The 22,697-nt window shown below is 44.2% G+C and overlaps 1 protein-coding gene across 4 annotated transcripts in view; it reads left to right on the plus strand.

Moving 5' to 3' along the window:
- The first annotated feature begins 19,783 nt into the window (after window positions 1–19,783).
- The window catches only part of MOCS1 (molybdenum cofactor synthesis 1), a 37,283-nt gene continuing 34,369 nt past the window's right edge, over window positions 19,784–22,697 (plus strand). For 3 of the 4 annotated variants that reach the window (XM_015069778.3, XM_015069779.3, XM_015069780.3), the window contains exon 1: window positions 19,784–20,004. In XM_015069778.3, coding sequence (XP_014925264.2) covers window positions 19,882–20,004 — 123 coding nt within the window. In that variant the 5' untranslated portion in view covers window positions 19,784–19,881. The remainder of the gene's footprint in view (window positions 20,005–22,697) is intronic. The other variant, XM_027057823.2, reaches the window with a different exon arrangement.

Raw genomic sequence — 22,697 nt, forward strand, 5'->3', positions numbered from 1 at the left:
ATGGTGTATTTTACCACAGATGATGTTAGATACAATGAAATTTTGTAATACAGCAGCCATATTGCATATTCATAGACTATGATGTCAATAGTGCCTTGGAGTTGCACAATGTTGAGGCCCTGATATTAGGTTACATGTGCCTAGGGGCTTCATAGTTTATATTCTTCTGATACCATTTCATTTAACTGAGAATAGGGTGCTCATCTTAAGCCTGAGCCCGGTCTACTACTTAGTGTTTCTTAAGGCTACAGATGGTTGATGAGCAGAATGCATCTACTAGGTGTTAACCGTGATACATTTGATCAGGTAACTCTCAAAAACTGTGAAGGGTCTGAGATTTTACCTTACTTGCAAGCTAACAAATTAGTCTGGCACAGTTTGATGGATGCTTCCAGAAGGCACAGAATTCTTGGACAAGAGACTTTATTACTCATAGCACAAGAGCCCCGTGTTTGCCTTGGTTCTCCTTGCCCACCAAGTGCCATGGGACAATGCAGGGCTGGGCCCAGGTGAATGCTGAGCCCAAAATAGATTTGTGTTACCCTCCCACCTCCATTAAACCCCAAACTTAGGGAACTTCAGTCTTCAACTTCAGCTGCAAGCAAAATTGTTGAATCTTTGCCTTAAAAGGAGACATTATTTTTATTATCCTAGACACCAAACAAATGTGTGCTCTACTCTGGAGGGAGATACTATTCCCCTCTTCCAAGGATATTTGCGAGACATCAGTGAGAAAATAGCTCAGAGTGTTGTCAGTGCCTCTGCTCAGAAGACGTAACCTAGAGAGAATTGTGTCCCAACAGTAATTCAGTCTCAATTGTCAACTGGGAAAAGTATTTGAGTAGAGGGTAATGCTTCCACTTAGTTTGTCTCTAGCTGTTTGTCCCTAGCTTCCCATATGTTCAGCAAACCTTTCTTCTTTGTCTAGACCCACAGTTAGACTACATTTCCCAACTTGCTTTGCAGTTAAGTATGGCCCTATGAATGAGTGGCCAATGACACATAGATGGAAATGATGTTGCCATCTCCAGACATGGCCCATAAAATCCCCCCACAGAATTCTCTATGCCCCCTCTTTTGCCACCCTCTTCCAGCACTCATTTAATGCTGGTGGTGGTGAAAGGTGGTGAAGTCACATAATGGGAGTCATTTGGGTCCTCAATTACATAGAGCAGAGATTCTGTTCTTCCTGCTCCAATATGCATCAAACTATGACATAACTGAAAAATCAGTGACTTTTTTGTGTATTGACAACAGAAGTTTATCAATTATCATACCTAGCAATACATACTCTAGCTAAATACATCATCCTTTCCTTCAATCCCTCAACTTAAATCCCTCCCCATTACATCAGGACTAAGTGGGCACTAATTTATCTGATATTTCTTAAATAGCCCTCTATTAAGTGTTAACAACATTAGAGAGGCTTTCAACCCTGCTGGCTATTGTGTAATTTGGGGCAGCACATGGTACCACTGTCCAGTGGTACAGGGTTGTACTGGGTACCAGGGTAGGGACATCTAAAGGGCAAAGGGTCTTTCACATCACAGAGCAAGTCTTGGTTACTAACATCATGAAGGTGGGAGTTGGGGAGATGATCAGGGGAAAATTAGTGTCTGCTGCATTAGCATCTTTGTGATATCCATTGGGCCTCCCAGAAATACCTAAGTGGGAGGCTGGTTCAGAGGTGACAAGTCCCCATTAGTGGTAAAAGGGACTCAAGGAACACAGGCTACATGTTCTTCTTCACAGCCCTTTTTAACCTTCAGAGGTCAAATCCTGCCTACCTGTTTTAAGATTCCTTTTTAAAGAGCAGCTTTAGTTCAAAGCACAATGCAAGGGAAGGTACAAAGATTTCCCATATGCCCCCTGCAACTTTCCCTATTTCCATCTCCCATCAGGGAGGCACATTTGTTATAATTGATGAACCTGCATGGGCACATCATAATTACCCCAAGTCCATCGTTTAAGTTATGGCCCGCTCTTGGTGTTGTACATTACATGGATTTAGACAAATGTATAATGATATGTATCCATTATTATGGTATCCTATAGAGTATTTTCACTGCTTTAAAATTCTTTTTGTGCTCTATTCATCCCTCCCCAGCTCCTTCTCTGCCTCTCCCCCAACTCCTGGCAACCACTGATTTTTTTCCTGTCCCCATGGTTTTGATTTTTTTCAGAACATCATATAGTTAGAATTATACTATATGTAGCCTTCTCAGATGAGCTTCTTTCATTTAATAGTACTTATTTAGGGTTCCTCTATATCTTTTCATGGCATGATAATGCATTTATTTTTAGCAGTGAATAATAATCCATTGTATGGATATACCACAGTTTACCCATGCACATACTGAAAATTTTTGGTTGCTTCTAAGCTTTGACAATTATGAATAAAGCTGCCATAAACATTCACGTTCAGGTTTTTGTGTAGAAATAGGTTTTCAACCCCTTTGGGTAAGATAAGGAACATGATGGCTGGATTGTGCAGGAAGAATATGTTTAGTTTTGTAAGAAACTACCAAATGGCCTTCTAAAGTGGCTGTATCTTCGTGCATTCCTACCAGCAATGAATGAGTTTGTTTCTCTACATCCTCACCAGCATTTGGTGTTCAGTGTTTTAAATTTTGGCCATTATAATAGATGTGCAGTGATATTTCACTATAGTTTTAATTTGCACTAATTTGATGACGTTAGATGTGGAACATCTTTTCATATGTTTATTTGCCATCTGTGTATCTTCTTTGTGGATGTGTCTGTTAAGATTTTTGGCCATTTTTAAATTGGAGTGTGTGTTTTCTAATTGAGTTTTAAGAGTTCTCTGTATATTTTGGATGACTGTTCCTTATTAGATATTTCGTTTGCAAATATTTTCTCCCAGTCTATGGCTTTTCTTCTCATTCTTTTAACATTGATTTTTAGAGAGCAGCAGTTTTTAAATTTTAATGAAGTCTAGCTCATCAATTATTTCCTTCATGGATCATGCCTTTGGTGTTGTATCTAAGTCCTCATGGCAACCTTAGCCATACCCAAGGTCATCTAGGTTTTGTTCTATGTTATCTTCTAGAGTTTAGTTTTATATTTTAAACTTCAGTGTGTGACCACCTGTTTTTGTAAATAAATTTGTATTGAAACACAGTGACACTTATTCATTGATATATTTTGTATAGCTGCTTTCATGCTATGGTAGAGTTAGTAGTTGTATTAGACTGTATGACTCACCAAACCTAAAATAGTTATTCTCTGGCCCTTAACAGAAAAAGTTTGCTGATCCCTGGTATGAAGCCATAATTAAACTCATTGTATATATGTAGAAACCTAGGGTCTATATATTTAATTAATTCCATTTAATTCAAAACATGTCCATGGTTGAGCCAATTGGTCAACTAGGACTTCAGATTCCATCCAAGTGTCCTTTTGCTTGTTCATTCTACAGAAATTCTGTGCAGATTTCCTTATCCAGAGAGTTTGACTTAAAAAAAAAAAAAGGTATACAATATGCTGGATCCCTAGCATCCTCCCTTTCCATTCTATCTGTCCCAAGAGCCAAGGTGGCCTAACCCATCTTTGGGAGATAAAAGACAAAATAACAAACCATATTCCAGAGCCCCTGGTTAAAGGAAAACTGTGAAGTGGTCTCAGAGTTGTATGGACTCTGATTTGAAGGCAAAGGAGATGGCCAATAGCCCCCAGTTGTCCTTCTGCCCAAAGAGCCCAGCTGGGCTGACAGGGAACATGACATCCAACGAGATGAAACCTCGAGGACATTTCTGATTTCTGAGGCTAGTGAGGGCTTTTAGCTTGTGTTGCCATCAAGCTCACTATAACTTGTTACATGTGTATTATGATGTGTTCAATTAGAAAATAGAACCCAGGAAACCCCTCGCATCACTTTCTCCCTCTGAATTTTAAATGTCAATATTTTACCCTCATCCTTTCTCATTATCTTCTATCTCTGGCTCACATATCTTGCTTGCTGTCTCCTGTTTGTGCCCCGCCCCCACTCCACTCTTCTATCCCTCCCCCTCTGAGTTCATCTGAACATTCAGTCCCTGAAGCACTCCATTTTATCCTAATCTATCAGCTCCCTTCCAAATTCCCTTCTTTCCCCATCCATCACTTCAACCACTCTATTACCCTCAACTCCTATCTTGCCCACTTGTCCTTACACGTACCTGGCAAGCATCCAATTTTGGATCAATCTCACTGTTCACTTTCTCCTCCCTCTCCTACCACAGCCTACTCTGAGCTGTTGCAGACAATTAAAAAACCACAAGGTCTGAAGCCACTACAGATTTCTCTGCTCCACACTCCTTAGAATCCCACCTCAGCACAAACATACCTTCTTTCAACAGCTGCTTCTCACATTTCCTCAGAAACAAACTATGGTGGACATTTATTGGTTGACTTCCCAGCATCCACTCCCCCTTTTCCTCCCCAAAGCACCCAGATTTTCCTTTGAGGGAATTCCCTACCCCCGTTCCCAATGATATTGTTTGGGTGGGTTTGACTTCATTTCCAGTTCTAGGAGTGGGCTCTGATGAGCTTAAGCTAATCAGCTCTCCTATTCTTCCTTCCAGAGTGATTGGTTCATCACAGATGAGCACACTACCCAGTGTGGGCCAGTGGGCCATGAGGAGACCATCATAGGGGCTTCTGGGAAATAAGCTTTCTCTGCCTTCTGCGGGAGCCCTGAAGGAGACCTTCCCTGTCTGTGGGTTGTAGCGTGGATATGGTATCTCTAACTTCTGAAACACAGGGGCAGGGTAGACAAGATGATCTCAGGAGCCAGATGGAATCCTGAGTGTCTGGGTCAAACTATGCCTGCATTCAGGTCTGCCTTTAGACTCAAGTTATATCGATCGGTCAGTAAATCTCCTCATTGTTTTTAAAGCCAGTTTGTGTTGAGCTTTTCATTATTTCCTTCTAATTCATGTCCCATTCCAAAATTTTACCTTTACTTTCAAATCTCCTCCATTTCACTTCAAATAATCTTGCCTCCTGGTTCAAGGAAACAACAGAAGCCAACTCACAGGAAGGCCATCAACTTCTTTTCCTGTCACCTGCAAGCGTTTCTGAATCTGAATGTACCGTCCTCCTTCCTTCTAGTGTTTCCCTCCACCTGCTCAGAAACTCAGCTTCTCCTTATCTTTGCCTTCTTTCTTTCCACTTGTTCCTTCTGCTTGCCTTTCCTCCAGTTTAGAGTGCTTTCCAATGTAAAAACAGGCATAGTCTTTCTCAACCCCACCTCTTCATGTCCCGCCTCTCTTCTATCCTTCTCTGCCAAGTTTCTTGGGCGGGCAGGGAAATTTACTCCTATTTGGGGGCATGCCTAAATAGGGATAGAGTTCCCACCTAGTAGGCAGGTTTGCATAGAACAAAGAGGTGGCTCAACACAGAGGGCTGTGCGGCAGACCTAGATTGGAGTCTCACTGGCCTTTGTTATAGTGGAAGCCACTGAAGTTGTTGGGATTTCCCAGTGAGTATGAGGGGTAAGAACAGGAGGATTAAAGTAAAGCTTTGGGGGACACAGATGCTTAAGGAGGAAGTGGGAAAAGCCATCTTTGAATGAGACCATGGTAAATGCTCAATGGTAAGAGGAAAATGGAAGGCTTCCAGAAGCCAATAGAGAAGCATGCTCCAAGGAAGAAATTTTTGGCTGACTGCTACCAAAAGGTCAAATATGATAGGACAGAATCACCAGATTTGGTAGTATCTAGAGTTTCAAAGTGGCAGGAGGGACAGAAACCAGCTTTCAGTTGGGTAGGAGAGTAAATGAGAAGTAAGAGGAGGAAAGTACACCTAAAAATGATGTTTTTCCCCTTTCCAACTGCCTTAGTTCAGATTTCTCCGAGAACAGACCCTGGATGAGTATTTAAGCACAAATAGCATACGTGGGATATTAACTCTGCAAGTGCAGTGAAGTAAGGGAAGAGAGACAAGGAAAGGAGAAAAGGCAGGAAATGTGGCACTATTGGGCAAGGATGTGCACCAGGCCTCAGAATGGTTCCCCTGAACATGTATCCACTGACTCCCATGCCCTGTTAGGAATGCCTCTGGAGGCCTCTTCCCTACCAACACTCAGACCCTCACACTTGCCAAGTGAGTTCTTATGGCATCTGAGAAAACCCTCCAACTCCAGGTGGGAAGAATTCACTGTGCTGGACCTGAAAACCACAGCTGCTGTGAACACTGAAGGGTCCAGGGAGTGCAGGGTGGGACATCAGCCCATCGTCTGCCATACCAACCCCACCCATGACCCCTTTGCCAAGTCACCTAACTAAGGTAATAAAAGGGGCCTTTTGAAATGTAACTCAAGGAAGGCATGAGGTTGAGACTTAGCCTAACAGAGAAGATGATAAATTCACTATGCCAGCAGGATATTACTCTTTGCAGAGGTTTGAGAGGTCTGATTGAGTTATAGATAAAAACGTTTCTCAGCCCCATGCTCTGTTATTGAAATGTGGGCCAGAATTAGGGGAAGGAGTAGGGAGAGGTAGAGATGGTATCACAATGTTCTTCTGCCCTTGGATTCTTTGTTGTAGAAGGGTGGGAAGGGACATAGCCAACCCCTGGTCAGGTCATCTTACTACATTGTTCCTCTGTGACTGAGCTCTATATTAAAATAGAAAGCCCAATGACTTGACCTTTCTCTTCTTGCATGTATCTGTACCATCATTGTTCCTCAACAATTACTGACCATGCACCATATGCTAGGTAGGACCTGGGGAAACAGTTTGCCTTAAAGGTGAGCAATGAACCTTAGACTGAGCCAACAAATGGCTGGCTACAGGATTGTGACCATGCAGTCTCAAAACAAGAATGGACGTAAGATGAACCAGCAGGCGAAGACTACTCCCACTCCACTCCCTCTCCACTCTCAGCCCTTTCTCCAAAGGTAAAGGGTGGAAGAAAAGCAAGGTGTTCTGGGGAAAGAATAAAACTGAGCGGGCTAGAAGAGACTGGCAGCGCTTAAAACTGAGCTAAAGCTTGGTAGAGTTGTGGGCACCATGAACAATCTCCAACTACACAGTGTTAAGTCTCCCTTCTATTGTATTATAGAGGCAGAATGGTGAGGGTACATCCATGCCTCCTGAATCTGCAGCCTGGAGGGAGAGGAAACAGCCAAAGAATAAAAATCCAGGTGACCCAGGGGTAAACTCTTAGGAAGAGTGATCCCCGTGTTGGCCAAAGGGAAAGAACTGAACAACTGAACGCCTGTAATCTTGGGTCTTCTCTGGATGGCATCACCTTTGGTGGCTTTGCCCCTCACACATTTCTGGGATTCTTCTTGTGTCTGGGGAAAAAAAAAAAAAGACCCCATGGATAACAACACATGGGGAAGAAGCATGCATATTTACAAAGTTTTACATGCTGGGAAACAGGAAAGGGGAATCACGGGCATTTAGGACTCCTGAACAGTGGACTTGTTTTAAAAGTGGAAGATTATGCCAGGACTAAGTTCCATGGTTTGAGTTGGAGACATTTTGCTTATTGTCACACTCTCACACCCATGACTGGGATGGCACCACTCGCTGCTCAAGGGCATACTCCTCTCCTTCCTTAAGCTTCTGGTTGAAGCCCCCTTCTGGCTCACCTTTCTCCAGGGAGCAGCCCTGCCCATTTGCTCAGGTATTGATTTTGCAGCTTTTCCAGTCTCAGTTTAGGCTCACGGTGTCTGTTCCCTCTAGTTTTCCAAGCTCTCTGCCTGTCTTCATGAAGAAACTCAAATCTCAGCTCTGAAATTTTCTTTAATGAGCCAGCAAAATGAGACAGGAATGTGGGAACTGTGTGTTGGTAAAGAGCAAATTCATTGTTGCTTCTCTCCACTCATTGTCCTTCAGAACTGAAGAACAGTCTCTACCCTCCCTGCAAGTTCTTTTGAGGTCTCTATATTATTATTTTTAATGTTTATTTTTGAGAGAGAGCGAGAGAGCACAAGTCGGGGAGGCGCAGAGAGAGAGGGAGACACAGAATCTGAAGCAGGCTCCAGGCTCCAAGCTGTGAGCACAGAGTCCAATGCGGGGCCCAAACCCACGAACTGTGGGATTATGACCTGAGCCAAAGTCAGACACTTAACCAAATGAGCCACCCTGGTGCCCGTATATTATTATTTTTTTAATATTCTTTCTGGTTTGTGCATCCCACATGGGAGATGCCCATTTTTATAACTACAGGGAACAAATTTCAGGGCTCTTCCTCAAGCAGCTGACTAGCCTGCTTATGTACTGGCTGCATGTTGTACAGATATCATGAAGTATAGCTGAAAGGAGTAGCTGAAAGGTCACCCTCAGAAGCACTTACTTAGGGAATTTAGAAGGAGCTAGCAGCCAAAATATGCCAGAGAGGTCAGCAACCAATTCCAATAAAGTAGCTAACAATCCTAAGTGTCCAAAGTGCCTCTAAGCCTAAGCTCTCTGTATTGAATCATTGGACCCTCACACATCCCAGAGAAGGTCCATCCTGTTGTTTGCTTCTAATTATGAAGAAATGGAGACATATACCACTAATTTGCTCAAAGTCAACTGGTAAGCAGTAGGAACAAGATCTGACCCAGGCACCCTGGCTCCAGAGCCCACGCTCATAATCCTTGCCTTTCTACCTTGGAAGGGTCTCAAGCTCCCTGTCCCTACAAAGCCTTGCCAAGAATAAGGGCCTTCTCAGATCTTCTAGAAAAATAAATTGTTCCTTCTAAGGGCCAGTCTTACACACACCAGGTCAGGTTAGCCCTTACACACTTATAATCTGTACATGTGTTAGAGACCTCCTCCCCTGGCCAAGTGTGCCTTATTTTTGGGGGGATGATATAAAGTATGTATGATTATTAAGGACACAGTACAGATAAGGCACTATACTCAGGCTCTGTATGACAGTACAGCCTGGTCCAAGCACTACTTTCCTGCAGTAAGAACTTTTGAAGCAGAACAAGGGTCAGTTTCCCAGATGTCTCCAGAGCCACCAACAAGCCCTTAAACCACTGTAGGGCTCATTGTACATCATGCCTCTATCCTACCTTGTACCAAAAGGATTTAAAACTGAAAAAGAATGAAGTCTTGCCATTTGCAGCAATGTGGATAGAATCAGAGTGTATCATGCTAAGTGAAATATGCCAGTCAGAAAAAGACAGTATCACATGTTTTCACTCATATGTGGAATTTGAAAAACTTAACAGAAGACCAGAGGGGAAGGGAAGGAAAAATAAGTTACAAGAGGGAGGCAAACCATAAGAGACTCTTAAATACAGAGAACAAACTGAGGGTTGATGGGGGTTAGGGGGCTGGAGGGGTGGGGAAAATGGGAGATGGACATTAAGATGGGCACTTTTTGGGATGAGCACTGGGTACGGTCTGTAAGTGATGAGTCACAGGAATCTACTCCCTAAGCCAAGACTACACTGTATACACTATATGTTAGCCAACGTGACAATAACTTATTTTTAAAAAATAAAAAAATAAAAATACTTTGCCATTAAAAAATTAAAAAAAAAAAAAAAACAGACCATGCATGGAGTCAACTTATTCTCCGGGGGTAGTCACATAGGAAGGAGCTCAGGGACTAATACACAGACTCCATTCTTCTCCCCACTAAGATCTCCTTAGTCCAGGGCTTCCTACTGGAAAAACCCAGTCAGATGCCAGAAGGTGAGTGTCACCCCCATAGAGCAGCCTTCTGAGGCCCAGAGCAAGGTGGAGAAGATGGAAAAGGGGGTTTGGTGGTGCAAAAAGAAGGTATCCCCCAGCCAAAGCAAAAAATCTCATTTCTTTCTTATGGTCAGTATTGCATTAACATGGACTTCTCCAGTCAACCAAACCTCAAGGGGGAAAAAAATAATATCTTTGATCTTGACAAAGGGAGCTGCAGCACTCTATCCTCTTCCCCAAGGAGGGAACTAGAATTAGAAGGGGAAAGTGTGTACTCTTCTCTCTGAAGAAAGATTATTAAGATAACTAAGTTACTCTTGTCCCAATTCTGTATTACCTCATGTCCACAATTCATTATCCATAGTTCCAAAATCCAAACTACTTCTGGAAACTACGTTTGTTTTTTTTTCATACTTTGTCAGCAAAACACAACCCACTGACATGAACTCTTTATAACCATTATTCCTCTTAGCAGGAATGTCTGTTTTCTTGCAGGACAATTGTTTGATTACTAAAGACTTCCCTAGATCCTGTATTATGTAACATACCCATAAACTTCTATATACCCATACAGTGTATATAATTTATATATAGTCTATGACTTCAAAACTCTGAAACATTTCTAAATTCCAAAATCTATCTGGCGCCTAGGTCTTCAGATGAAAGATCCTGGACTTGTGTTCTCATTTACTTTAGCTCCATAATATTCTTTGGAAAAGAGAGAGGGAATTTTATGTTCTTCATTTATAGTTAATAGACTTTCCTTACTTGGACTTTGATATAAAGTTCTTTTAACTCAAAATTAGTTTATCTCCCTGCCCTTTTTGAATGTTACGTAAAACTTTGGAAGACAGTAGACTATGGTACAGAATCATAGCAGGAGGGAGAGGAGAAGCTAGAGGGATGCTCAGAGAATTTACTGAATAGACTGAGGACTGTTAGTCAACATCAAGGGCACTAATGAAGTTCGTACTTAACAGCACAGATTCTAGAGTCAGACTCCCTGAGTACAAATCTCAGCTTTACCCCTTACCTGTCATGTGCCCTTGGGCTTGCCACTCAACCTCTTTGTGCTTCATCTTCTATTTTAATAATATAGCCAAATCCTATTAAAATGATTTTTCACAATCACCATCATGTGAAGTGTTTCCTTTGCCATGTGGGGATACCAGAGAATTTAAGTAATATACCCAAGGTCAGGCAGTGAACTTGAGGCAAGTGAGGACTGCCAGTCAGATCTCCTCCCCAGTGTCAAGCTAGGGTTCTTTCCAATTTGTCACCTGCCTCATTCACAGAGGCTTGCCCCTGCCTGACCCCTGCAGGAGGGGAACATGTCACACAGTGTTCTTGGCCAGCCAATTCTCAAGCAGGAAGAACGTCTGAGATATTTCCAGAAATGTTAGCTTTTGATACTCTTTGTTTTACATCTCCACCCTGATGATTTAACAAATAGCAATCACATAATCCAGACAGTGCAACTTGACTTGGCTTGCAGAGGGATCAGGCCTGAATAAGTGGATTTGATTGTCTTAGGGGAATTAGAGGCTATTTTCTAGTTTAAAGGAGGAACCAAGAGCAAGTTGCTTTTCTTCTAAATGCATGGGCCTTAACACAGCAAACTTTAACTCCACAGGTGTGAGTAAAATAAAGTCAGGTGTAAGATCATCTTTTGCCTCCCTAGGCCTGGTGGGAAGGAAAGGAGAGTCAAAGGAGTAGATGTCCAGACCTCTCTCTCTCATCCTGCTCTCTGCTCCCCTACTGTGCTTTCCATAGATGGAAACCGATTGGAAGCCTGAGGGCAAGGGAGGCCATGGAATCAACCTCTTAGAGCAGAGAGTGGGACAGAGAGAAGTGAAAAATGATCCCAAGCAAGAGTGGGGCAAATGGACGACAAGCAACCCAGAATTCCACCAACCCAGATATCAAAGGGCATCCCTTTCCTGTAATGGGGACAGGCAATATCTTTAAAGAAATAATAAATTATAGGAAGAATTCACACACTGTTTGAATTATCCATAACTGTGTAACAAGTTACCTCAAATATAGTGGCTTAAAACAATGAACATCCATTATCTCACACAGTTTTGAGGGTCAGGAATCTGGCCGTGGCCAACTGGGCAGCTCTGGCTTAGGTATCATGACAGTGCAGTCATTTGAAGCTTCTCCTGGGATGGGGGGGGGGGGCTGCCTTCAGGATGGCTCCCTCACAGGGCTGTCAGCTGGAGGCCTTAGTTCCTCACGGTTATCAGATGTATGTTTCAGTTGCGTGTCACATGGGCTGTTCAGAACATGGCAACTGGCTTCTCTGAGAGTGAGTGAGTCAAGAGAGAAAGCAAGGAGGGAACCACATTGTCTTTGATTACCCTAAGAAGGCTCATACCATCACTTTTGCCACATTCCCTTTGCTAGAGTTTTAAGTTCAGCCCACAGTTAAGGGGTAGGGAACTAGCCTCCGTCTTTTGAAGTGTGGAGTATTTAAGAATTTATGGGCCTATTTAAAATCACCATACACTCAGATGGAAGATAGAAGGAGATTAGAGGAGAATAGGGATTAGGGACCATGTACAGAAGATCTGGGAAGATCTCAGAAGAAGGCTCTTGATGCCCTCCCAGCCCTCCTCTTCCCCCACACCCCAGAGGTCTCAGGCTCCCTAGGAGTTGGGGCCCTGCCAGGATCCATCATTCTTGGCAATCCCTGTGCCTTCTCAATCTTCCCAACTCATTATTATACCTACTCCATTTCCTTTAATTGCTCTTGGTTACCCATTCTTGGAAAATAGTTAAACTAAATTGACTTGAGGTATTCATGGCTTATAATGGACCTACAAATCCCTTACAAGGTCTACCTCATTCTAATAAACACTCCCCTGGAGGCTTAATAAACCTAAAGGAATCAATCTCTACAATGTGTTTCATGTGGGGAAAAAGGATGGTTTCAGTGACACTAGTGAGACGCTCCTTGCTCCCAAACAATATTATAACAGAGCACTTGCTTACATGTTATGTGACTTAATTATCCCAACAAAAATGAAGACAAGTTTATGATCACTAAGTGACAAGGAACCTAAACCAGCAGAGAGAAAGTGACCAGATGGCAGAGGTTAAACATGAAGCATGGAGTTGATTCTCAGCATGGGGCTCCTGCCTTGAACCTGTTCTGTTAGGACCCCTGAAGGCATCATCCTGCCACTATCCACTTAGCAAGACACGTAGCCCATTCTAGGAGCCCAGGGAAATAAGGGAGTTGGCATGAGTTTATTTTACTTTCAATGGTCTAGGGAAGATGATGTGACCACAGAGCAATTATAAAGCACTACCAGGATGACTCTGGGTCTGCAAAAGATGAGGGAGTATATATTAAGGCAGCAATTCTGAGACTTCTTGCCAGGAACTACTTAAACTCTTAAAAAGTATCAAAGACCCCAAAGAATTTTTACTTATATATGTTATACCTCTTCAATATATATTCACCATGTCAATTTATTTAATTTATATTTATCATTAGAAATTAAAACAAAAATTTTAAATATTTAACTCATTTAAAATCAGTAATATGTATTATAGACTAGTATAACGTTTTTAATAAAATCATTTTCAAAAACGTTAGGGAGAAAAGTGGCATGGTGTTGCATTTTTGTAAACCTCTTTAATGTTGGGCTTAGCAGAATGCAGGATTCTCCTGTTTTTGTATTCAATCTGATTTGAAATCACAATCAGATAGGGTATAGAAATGCAAATGGAATGAATGGAAATGGCAGATAATATCTTAGTAGTATTATGAAAATAGCTGACCTCAGAAATCCATACTTTGAGAACCATTGAATTAAAGAGTTTTTACTGGGGCTCCTGGGTGGCTCAGTCGGTTAGGCATCCGATTTGGGCTCAGGTCATGATCTCATGGCTTGTGAGTTCGAGCCCCACGTTGGGCTCTGTGCTGACAGCTCAGAGCCTGGAGCCTCTTCAGATTCTGTGTCTTTCTCTCTGTCTCTGCCCCTCTGTGTCTCTCTGTATCTCAAAAATAAATAAACATTAAAAAAATTTTAAGTTATTACAAATTCTTCTCTTCTTTTTTTTAATTTTTTTAATGTTTATTTATTTTTGAGAGAGACAGAGACAGAATGTGAGTGGGTTGGGACAGAGAGAGAGGGAGGCACAGAATCTGAAACAGGTTCCAGGCTCTGAGCTGTCAGCATAGATCCCGACGCGGGGCTCGAACTCACGAGCTGTGAGATCATGACCTGAGCTGAAGTTGGACGCTCAACCGACTGAGCCACCCAGGCACCCCCAGATTCTTCTCTTCTTAATTTTGTTGATGGCAGGCTCTAAACAAGACAGTGCTGGAGTCAGCACTTCATGGCTCTGGGACTATGACATGTGCAGACACATAAAGCCACCATGGCTGTCTTCAGTATACAACGGAAGTGACAGGGATGAATAAAGGGAAGAGTTGTCAGGAGGAATGGAAAAGCCTGGATGATACATTAGGGCACAAGGGAATTTTGTTCCTTGGTAAGATTTTTACTGTTCTCTGTGGGATGGATAAACTTCTTTTCCCTTTGAAATTAGATGTGGCCACATGACTTGCTTGAAGCAGAGTGATGTGTAGCATTTCCAGGCAGAAGCTCTAATGGTAGGAGTGTTCCCTTTACCACCCTCTTTCCCTCTTGGTAATCACCAGTGTTATGTGTGAATATTATCTGCCCCATAAGCCTAGAGCCAAGGGTGAGGACGGCACTGATGAGGAACAATCTCCAGCTAACCCTTGCCGGACATGTAGCGCAAATGAGGAACATTTGTGGTTTTCAGCTACTGAGATGTTTGGGTTGTTTGTTATAACAGCACAATCTAGCCCATCATGGCTGATACAGCTACTTCACTTGAAAGGCAAGTCAAAGATATGGAATGTACCATTTAGTGCTCATTTATTGGGAGTTTTCTGTGCATTAAACACTATGCCAGGTACTATGATTACGGCTGATTTAAATTTGGCACCAGCCGCCAAAGGGCTCATAGTGCAGAAGGGATATAAGTAAACTATGCCACTCCACCGTAATTGCCACTGTTAACAAAGGTGAATCTAGGGTACTTTGGTAAAGAGAAGTCCTTGAATCCTGAATAAGTCATGGAATCAGCAAGAAGCAGCATACTTAGCTGGAATTTATGAAGGAACATTTAACCAAAGAGACCATTTGTTAGATATGTGTAGGGTTAAAGTGGCCAACAGAGATGTTGAGCACCCATGACCATCAACAAGAAAGCCAGCCCTCCACCACCAAGCCTGAGGGAACAAGGGTTAGAAATGATGTTACTGGGCCTGGTGAGAGCTGGACTCATGGCATAGGGGCTGTATGACGCCAGACAGAAAGACAGCAAATAGGAACAAATACTCTGACCTCTCTCCTTATGCTCTTCAACCTGCCTGTACCTCCTACAGATACTTCTGGAAACCAGAGACAAGGGTACGTGGGTGATGCTATCAAAGCAGTAGGTAGAGGACAGTCTCCTAGTAGTCAGAGCAGCGTGGGGAGTGTCAGGGAGTGCGTCTGGAGAAGCAAATGGAGAATATCCTGAACAAGAACCCCCCCCAAAAGAAGTGTAACAATCATTTAGACAACATTTTCTCAAACTTTTAATTTCATTGCTTAATTAAAATGTCTATAGCAAAGCGGGTCCATAGCTACTGATGGGATAGGGGAGGGATTTGAAGGAATATAGAGGTCTGGATACTTGAGACTCCTTTTACAAGAGAGGCAATGGACATATGGCCAAGAAATCCCATCTTGGATTTTTTGTTAAATAAAACTTATTTTTTCTGTGAACCTAAAACTGCTCTTAAATACACAGGAAGGTATAGAGATTTTCCATATACTTCCTGTCCCTACATATGCAAGCCTTCTCCACAATCAGCATCCTCCAGCAGAGTGGTACACTTGTTACTGATGAACCTGATGCATAATCACCCAAAGTCTATAGTTTACAACATGATTCATTCTAATGTATAATGATGTGTATCCATCATTATAACACCATGCAGAATAGTTTCACTGGCCTAAACATCTTCTGCACTCTGCCTTTTCATTCCTCCTGCTCCCAACCCCTAGCACACCGATCTCTTTACTGTCTCCATAATTTTGTCTTTTCCAGAAAGTCATGTAGTTGGAATCACAGTGTGTAGCCTTTTCAGATTGGCTTCTTTCACTAGGGTAATAGGCATTTAAGTTTCCTCCATGTCTTTTCATGGCTTGATAGCTCATTTCTTTTTTGTGCTGAATAATATGCCGTTCTCTGGATGTACCACAATTTATTTATCAATTCATCTCCTGAGGGACTTATTGGTTGCTTCCATGTTTTGTCCTGCATCTCTATGGGGGGCTAGGAGGGTGGAAGACAGGTGGAGAGAGAGGAGGAGAGGAGCTGGGAAGAAGTATCACGCAGCCAGGCAGAGAGCTGATCACTAGAGGTAAATTGTAAGTGGATGTTGCATCTTATTTTTCAAACTTAGCCTAAAAAGTTCTGTGGCATCACTTCCGCCATATTCTATTGGTTACAAAACCATTACAAACCTACCCAGATGCAAGCAGAGAATTAATTCCACTTCCTGATGAGGAAAGCAAAGTTCTAGAACAACACTGAGCAACACAGCAGCCACTAGTCACACGTGGCTGTTTACACTTAAATTAATGAAAACTAAAATTAGAAATGCAGTTCATCAGTCACACTACCCACATTTCAAGTTCTCAATAGCCATGTGAGGACTTGAAATGTTTCCATCATTACAGAAGGTCCTGTTGGACAGCACTGCTGTGGACAAACATGTGAGACAGGAGATATTATCATAGCTATCTTTCAAAGATACAATCTGCCATTGGACAGCACTTGGACAAACCAAATCGTATTTGGGAAGACAAACTAAAAATTGCACAATGACTCACATGATGTTGTACACAAAGGTTGGCAGTAACTGCTGCTGTTTACCTGGAAGAGGGGATAACTTGAGTTAAGGCTCTCAAATGAGAGGGTAGATGCATAGTCCCAGGGGCTAAAAATAGGGCCAATAGGAAGATATCTCCAGAAGGGTGATTTCAAAACATGTATTCTCCATCTTTCTAGTGTCACGGGTCTCTTTAAGCACATGATGAAAGCCACCTCTCCCTAGAAAAATATGCACATGTACCATATGATACACTCAAGTTCAGAGGTCCCTCCCAAATCCATCCATGGACTCTCCAGATCAGAGCCATACTCTAGGCTGTGAGCTCCTGGAGGTATTTCCTTATCCACAGTGAGTAGCAGTGTGTGTGGCCTGGATGACACTTCAGCACTGTATATCGACAGAAAGAGGCACATTTCTGCTCAATACAAGTAAGAATTTTAATAGGCAAAGAGGCTCTTAAGGGAAATAGGCAATGTCAGGAAATCAGAAAGTTTCCCAGCAGAAGTATCCATGTAGATTGCTGATTATGTAGAGAAGACTTCAGTGTGCAGGCTAAACTGAATAAGCCGTAAGATCTTGCACAGTGCTGGAGTTCCAAGGTTCTATAAAGAGTGACCAGGCCCAAGCACAGGAACAGTCATCTACAATTTGGATGAAGAGGGCAAAATCCAGAAAAGTTTCATGCAACTGGTGGCAGTTCAGATGGGCTGAAAGAGTAGGATTACTGTATGAGGACACAAGATGATATTTCGTGGCTCACTTAAAAGATTTAACATCCTTCAATTTAATTACCTCTAGTGATCTGGTTTCTGGCCAACTGCTAAACACTTCTCTGCCTGTCCTATCAGCCTTCTCTCTCCACTTGTCTTCTGTCCCTCACTCCCTCCCCCGCCCCAAGAAGGATCCACAATGAAACACTCATATGGATTATCCAGGTGACTTCTACATGTCCTTCTAAGAAGGAGGCAGAGGGAAATTTAAGGCAGAAGAGAAACAGGCCATGGCATGGAAGCAGAGTCACAGAGGATGCTATGCTGCTGGCTTTGAAGATAAAGAAACGGACTACGAGCCAAGAAATACTGGTCTAGATGCTGGAAAAGACAAAGGGAACAGATTCATTCCTAGAGCCTCCATAGGGAGAGTGACTGGCATCTAGAACTATAAGAGAATACATTTTGCTTTAAGCTACCAAGTATGTGGTAGTTTGTCAAAGCAGTCATAAGAAACTAATAAAGCTGGGGACAGAGCTGATTAAGAACTAACACATAGAATCTCTGCTTCCTCCAAATTCTGAGGACTTGCTACTGGATCAAGTTCATTATGTCAGATGACCTCTTGCCTAAGGTTGAGTCCTCTCCTGGAAGTTCTTCAGGCCTCATACGGGTAGAGGGTGGGGGAAGTATCATCCTCACCTCCACACCCAGTTCCCCTGACAAAGCCACACATCAAATTTAGCAGGGGACAGAACTTGAATAGTCCTCGGTGGGCCTCAGGCCCTTTGCAAAATAGACTTCTGTCAGGTCTCTTTCAAACACACCCAGACACCCCCTCAGCCCTGCAATGTATTGTCTGAATTCTGAATAACGTAAGAAACTCACCCTGAGCCTGAGGCTAAAATCATCCCAGCTTTTCTGATAGTCTTGATGCATTTGTGCAAATAACAGTCAATTCTTTTTTTTTTAATTTTTTTTAACGTTTTCTTTATTTTTGAGACAGAGAGAGACAGAGCATGAACGGGGGAGGGTCAGAGAGAGAGGGAGACACAGAATCGGAATCAGGCTCCAGGCTCTGAGCCATCAGCCCAGAGCCCGACGCGGGGCTCGAACTCACGGACCGCGAGATCGTGACCTGATCTGAAGTCGGACGTTTAACCGACTGAGCCACCCAGGTGCCCCAACAGTCAATTCTTCAAGACCAGGAGACTAAGACCCTCATTTTCTAATATATACTTGGCAGCTAGAATGTTCCAGTCGATGTTTGATTCTTAAAATTCCATAGCCATGGGGTTTTGGATATAACAGATAGGCTAGTTTGAACATAATCATTCTCAGTATATACGTTCATTGTTGAGTGTGTTACCGTGCAAAATCTTTTAAGACTATAGCTCTTTGTTTTTTGAGAGAGAGAAAGAGGTTCCCCCACAACTAGCCCCATTCCTGATGTACATTGTATCTTGACTTTCAGAATGAGACTGTGCTGGGTCAAACCCCAGTTTTTCCACCTATCAACTGTGTGCCTTTGGGAAAATTAACCTCTCTAAGCCTCGCTTTCCTCAGTTGCAAAATCCACATTCTAATTGCAGGATTATTGTAAGTATTAAATGATGCCTGGAATAGTGCATGGTGTGTAAGGAAGCATTCCAAAATTGATATCCGCTCATTCTATGACTTCTTCCCATATACTCCTTTTTTTCTTCTTTTTTAAACAGAGAGGCCAAGATTGTTAATGTCGTTTGGGGGCACAACTGGAAAAGTGTATCTTTAAAGAGAGCAGACTGGGGCGCCTGGGTGGCTCAGTGGGTTGGGCGTCCGACTTCAGCTCAGGTCATGATCTCGCGGTCCGTGAGTCCAAGCCCCACATTGGGCTCTGGGCTGATGGCTCAGAGCCTGGAGCCTGCTTCCGATTCTGTGTTTCCCTCTCTCTCTGACCCTCCCCCGTTCATGCTCTGTCTCTCTCTGTCTCAAAAATAAATAAACATTAAAAAAAAATTTAAAAAAAAAATAGAGCAGACCAGCCTTCAACCAGGTCCTAGACTACCTTCAAGGGACTGAGATAAGTCATAAATCATAAATGTGCAGGGTCAGATCTTGTTTTTATATAAAATATTATTTTGTTCATCATGGAATTTTTTTTTAGCATTGATTCGTTTAAAAAATACTGCATTAAATATTATTTATCTTGATAACTTACTTTTTTGGCATGTGCTTAAATTTTGTGCCCAAGGCAATGCTTCATTCATCTGGCCCTAGTCCTGCCCTACCTACAGCAGTTTGTGCTAGTCACACCACCGCTTAGGTCCTGGACTGGCTGGCGCAGGCCAAGAAGCCTGTAGAAAGACACGGGAACTTCTGCTGACTTTTAACTAGCGCTTTCCAAGCCCTAGAAGGCTTGCACAGGCCAGGAAAGGTGCGCAGGAGTGGACTACAACTCCCAGGAGGCCGCGCCGTGCGGCGCCCTCGGCCGATTGGCTGCGTGGGCCCCGCCCCCGCTCCGCCCCTGCCTCGAGGACCCCGGCAGCGAGCCCAGGGCTAGTGCTCTCTGAAGCCTACTACCCAGTGGAGACTCGCCCGGCCGGCAGGCTTCATGGCGGCGAGGCCAGTGTCCCGGATGCTGCAGCGGGTGCTGAGGTCCAGCGTCCGGAGCTGCAGCTCGGGGGCTCCAGTGACGCAGCACCGCCCGGGGGAGCCCTCCCAAACTGCGGTGGAGGTGAGCCCGCCCGCATCCACACCTTCCCCGCGGAGGGCGCCCCGGCCAGCTGTCCCTTAGCCCGAGAAACACCCAGGCTGGGCCGCAGAGGCCGCTTCTGGGAGGGACCCCCTCAACGCTTAATTGGGGGTGGGGAGAGGAGCGGAGAAATGCTCTCTGAACTGCCTAGTCTCACCGGCTACCCCAGGGTGGGGGCGCTCCTTGGGGTGCTGTTTAACCACCTCCCTGCCCATCTAGCCATGGAACCCCCTTCCAGGTAAGCCAGAGATGAGGGAGCAGGCAGTTAGGGCTCTGCGTCCACTGACTTGTTATGAGTGCCCTTCTCAGCCCTGCCTCACCCACCCTGTTTTTTGAACGTTTTGCTCGCTTCCCCTCAGTGGGGGTTGTCTGCGTGCGCTCAGGTGTTCTTGTGTGACACCCTGCTTCATAGTGTGACACTGGCTAAAAATGTCACCTTGGTGCCACCAGTAGTCAGTTGTCACTTCTGTAGTCACAGGGCTCTGGGACTTGTCCTTCACTGACTCTTTCAGTTTCATCCTCCTGTCCCTTAGGAGGGCTCAGCCTCGTTCTGGAGCAGAATGGAGCGAGATCCTCTTCCAGGCTGAGAATCCCAGTTTTCCTTAAGGTTTGGGAGCGGCCCCTGCAGTCATTCACATCACCCCACAGAATGATTCATGTCCTAACAAGTTTTAAGTCCGGTGTTGTTTTTTTGCCCATGTGCTCGGGGAATACTTTGGAGAGAAGCAGGTCTTTTTCATTTGGTGAAACCTCTTTTCTGGACTCATCCAGTCATTCTTTTCCCATCCCCTAGCGGGAGGCTTCATGTCCTGGGAATCATCAGCTCATGTCCCTCCACACCACTGCCCCTGTGGCTTTATGAGGGGGAGCGCCCCAGCCTAACTTGCTTTCCCCCAAGTCTGAGCCCTCCTGGAATCCTCAAAGAATCAGGGCTCCTTGCTGGGAAGTGAAGTTTTTCAGTATCCTTGAACTCCCAGCTTCCCTGAGGGAAGAAGAGGAAAGCAAAGATTGCTGAGAAACCTTTAAAGAATTCAGGAAAAGGGAAGTTTCTTCTCCTTCCTGCCCTTAATTTCCTTGGTGCCCCTCAGAAGAGGACCCATGCTAAGTGACTTCATAGTTGGTCTCTTTTAGTCCTCTCGGTAAACCATGTGAGGTCAGGAGTTTGCATTTTCAGGTGAGGGCTCCCTGAAGTTAACTTCCCTGGAGTCACAGAGCTGAAAAGTAAGGGAGCAGGAACTCAAACTCTAGCACCTGTGCCCTTGCCTCTTCCTTGCAGGGAGGGGAGGGTGAGAGGCTCTCCCGCCCTTTCCTTTACCCTATAAGGGGAGGTAGAATTAGGTTAAGAACACAGACTCTGGAGCAGAATGCCAGAGCTGGAAGGAATCCCAGCCCTACCCCTTAGTAGGTATCTGAACTTCAGCAGGTCCTTTCACCTCTCAGTGTCTCAGCCTTATCATTTGTAAAATGGGAATAAGGGTCTACTTCCTAGGGTGGTTATAGTTAAAAAAGTTAATATGTGTACTTAGAACAAAGCCTGACACACCTAAGTGTTGTGTTAGGTACGTATTTGTTTTAATTATTGTTAACCTTGCTGCCATTGGCTCATGCTGTGTCCCATTAGTCCCCTCCCACTGGACACTCAGGGTGGCCATTCTGTCCACTACTTGGTCGTAGACCTCCTATGCTGGACATTCCCCACTAGGGTTATTCTCAGCAGGCAGGTCGCTCCTCAAATGTTGGGCACTCCCCCGCCTTTCTGCATGGTGCTTAACCCAGTACTCTGCAGGCAGTAGAGTCAGATGTTTTTGGCTGTTTGAAACCCAGCTAGTGAGGGGACATGTGGAATAGTAGAACACTGGACAGGGAGCCCCAGGTTTTCACCTTCACTCTGCCTCCAATTTCACTTGGCTTCTGGGGTTGTCCTTTCCCCTCTCTACACGTCTTTAAAGCCAGAGCGTTGGGGCACCTGGGTGGCTCAGGCAGTTAAGCATTCGACTCTTGATTTCGGCTCAGGCCATGATCTCACAGTCATGGGATTGAGCCCATGTTGGGCTCTGCACTGACAGCGTGGAGCCTGCTTGGGATTCTCTATGTCTCTCTCTAAATAAATAAATAAACATTAAAAAAAAAAAAAAGAACAAAAACAGAGGGTTGGAGCAGCCCATCTTTACGCAGTGGGGAAGGGCACAGAATGTCTTTAAGAAAATCTCAGAGGTGAGGCAAGTCTGGAGATACATACCATCAGCCTATTCACAGAGCTGCCAGTTGGCAAGGGTAGGAGTGGGGCATTGGGAATCCCTGTCCCTGCGTCCCTTCCTGCAGGGCACCTTTCCCTGTACCCTGACAGGTGCCAGGAAAGACAGAGGGAAAGGCCACTGAGTGCTGTCTGTGTGCCAGGATGTGGGTGTCAGAGAGGGGTGAGGTGTGCAGTGAGAGCTGGCTGGGAGGACAGCAGAAAGTGGGCCTTCATCTTAGTCCCAGGACAGTCAATTGAACAGCATCTACAGGTGGAAAGAGGAGATGGTGGAGTGTGGGTAAAGTGGGCAGGTGGGTAGGGGAGACAGAGCTATCTGCTGTCCTGATTGGGGTGGCCCGGACCACCTTCTCTACAGGGCTTACCCTGGCCTGGAAGCACTCCACCCCTCTTTCTTCCTCCCAGGCTCCTTGCAGACATT

Source organism: Acinonyx jubatus, chromosome B2 (assembly GCF_027475565.1).
Source record: "Acinonyx jubatus isolate Ajub_Pintada_27869175 chromosome B2, VMU_Ajub_asm_v1.0, whole genome shotgun sequence".
Lineage (NCBI taxonomy): Eukaryota > Metazoa > Chordata > Mammalia > Carnivora > Felidae > Acinonyx > Acinonyx jubatus.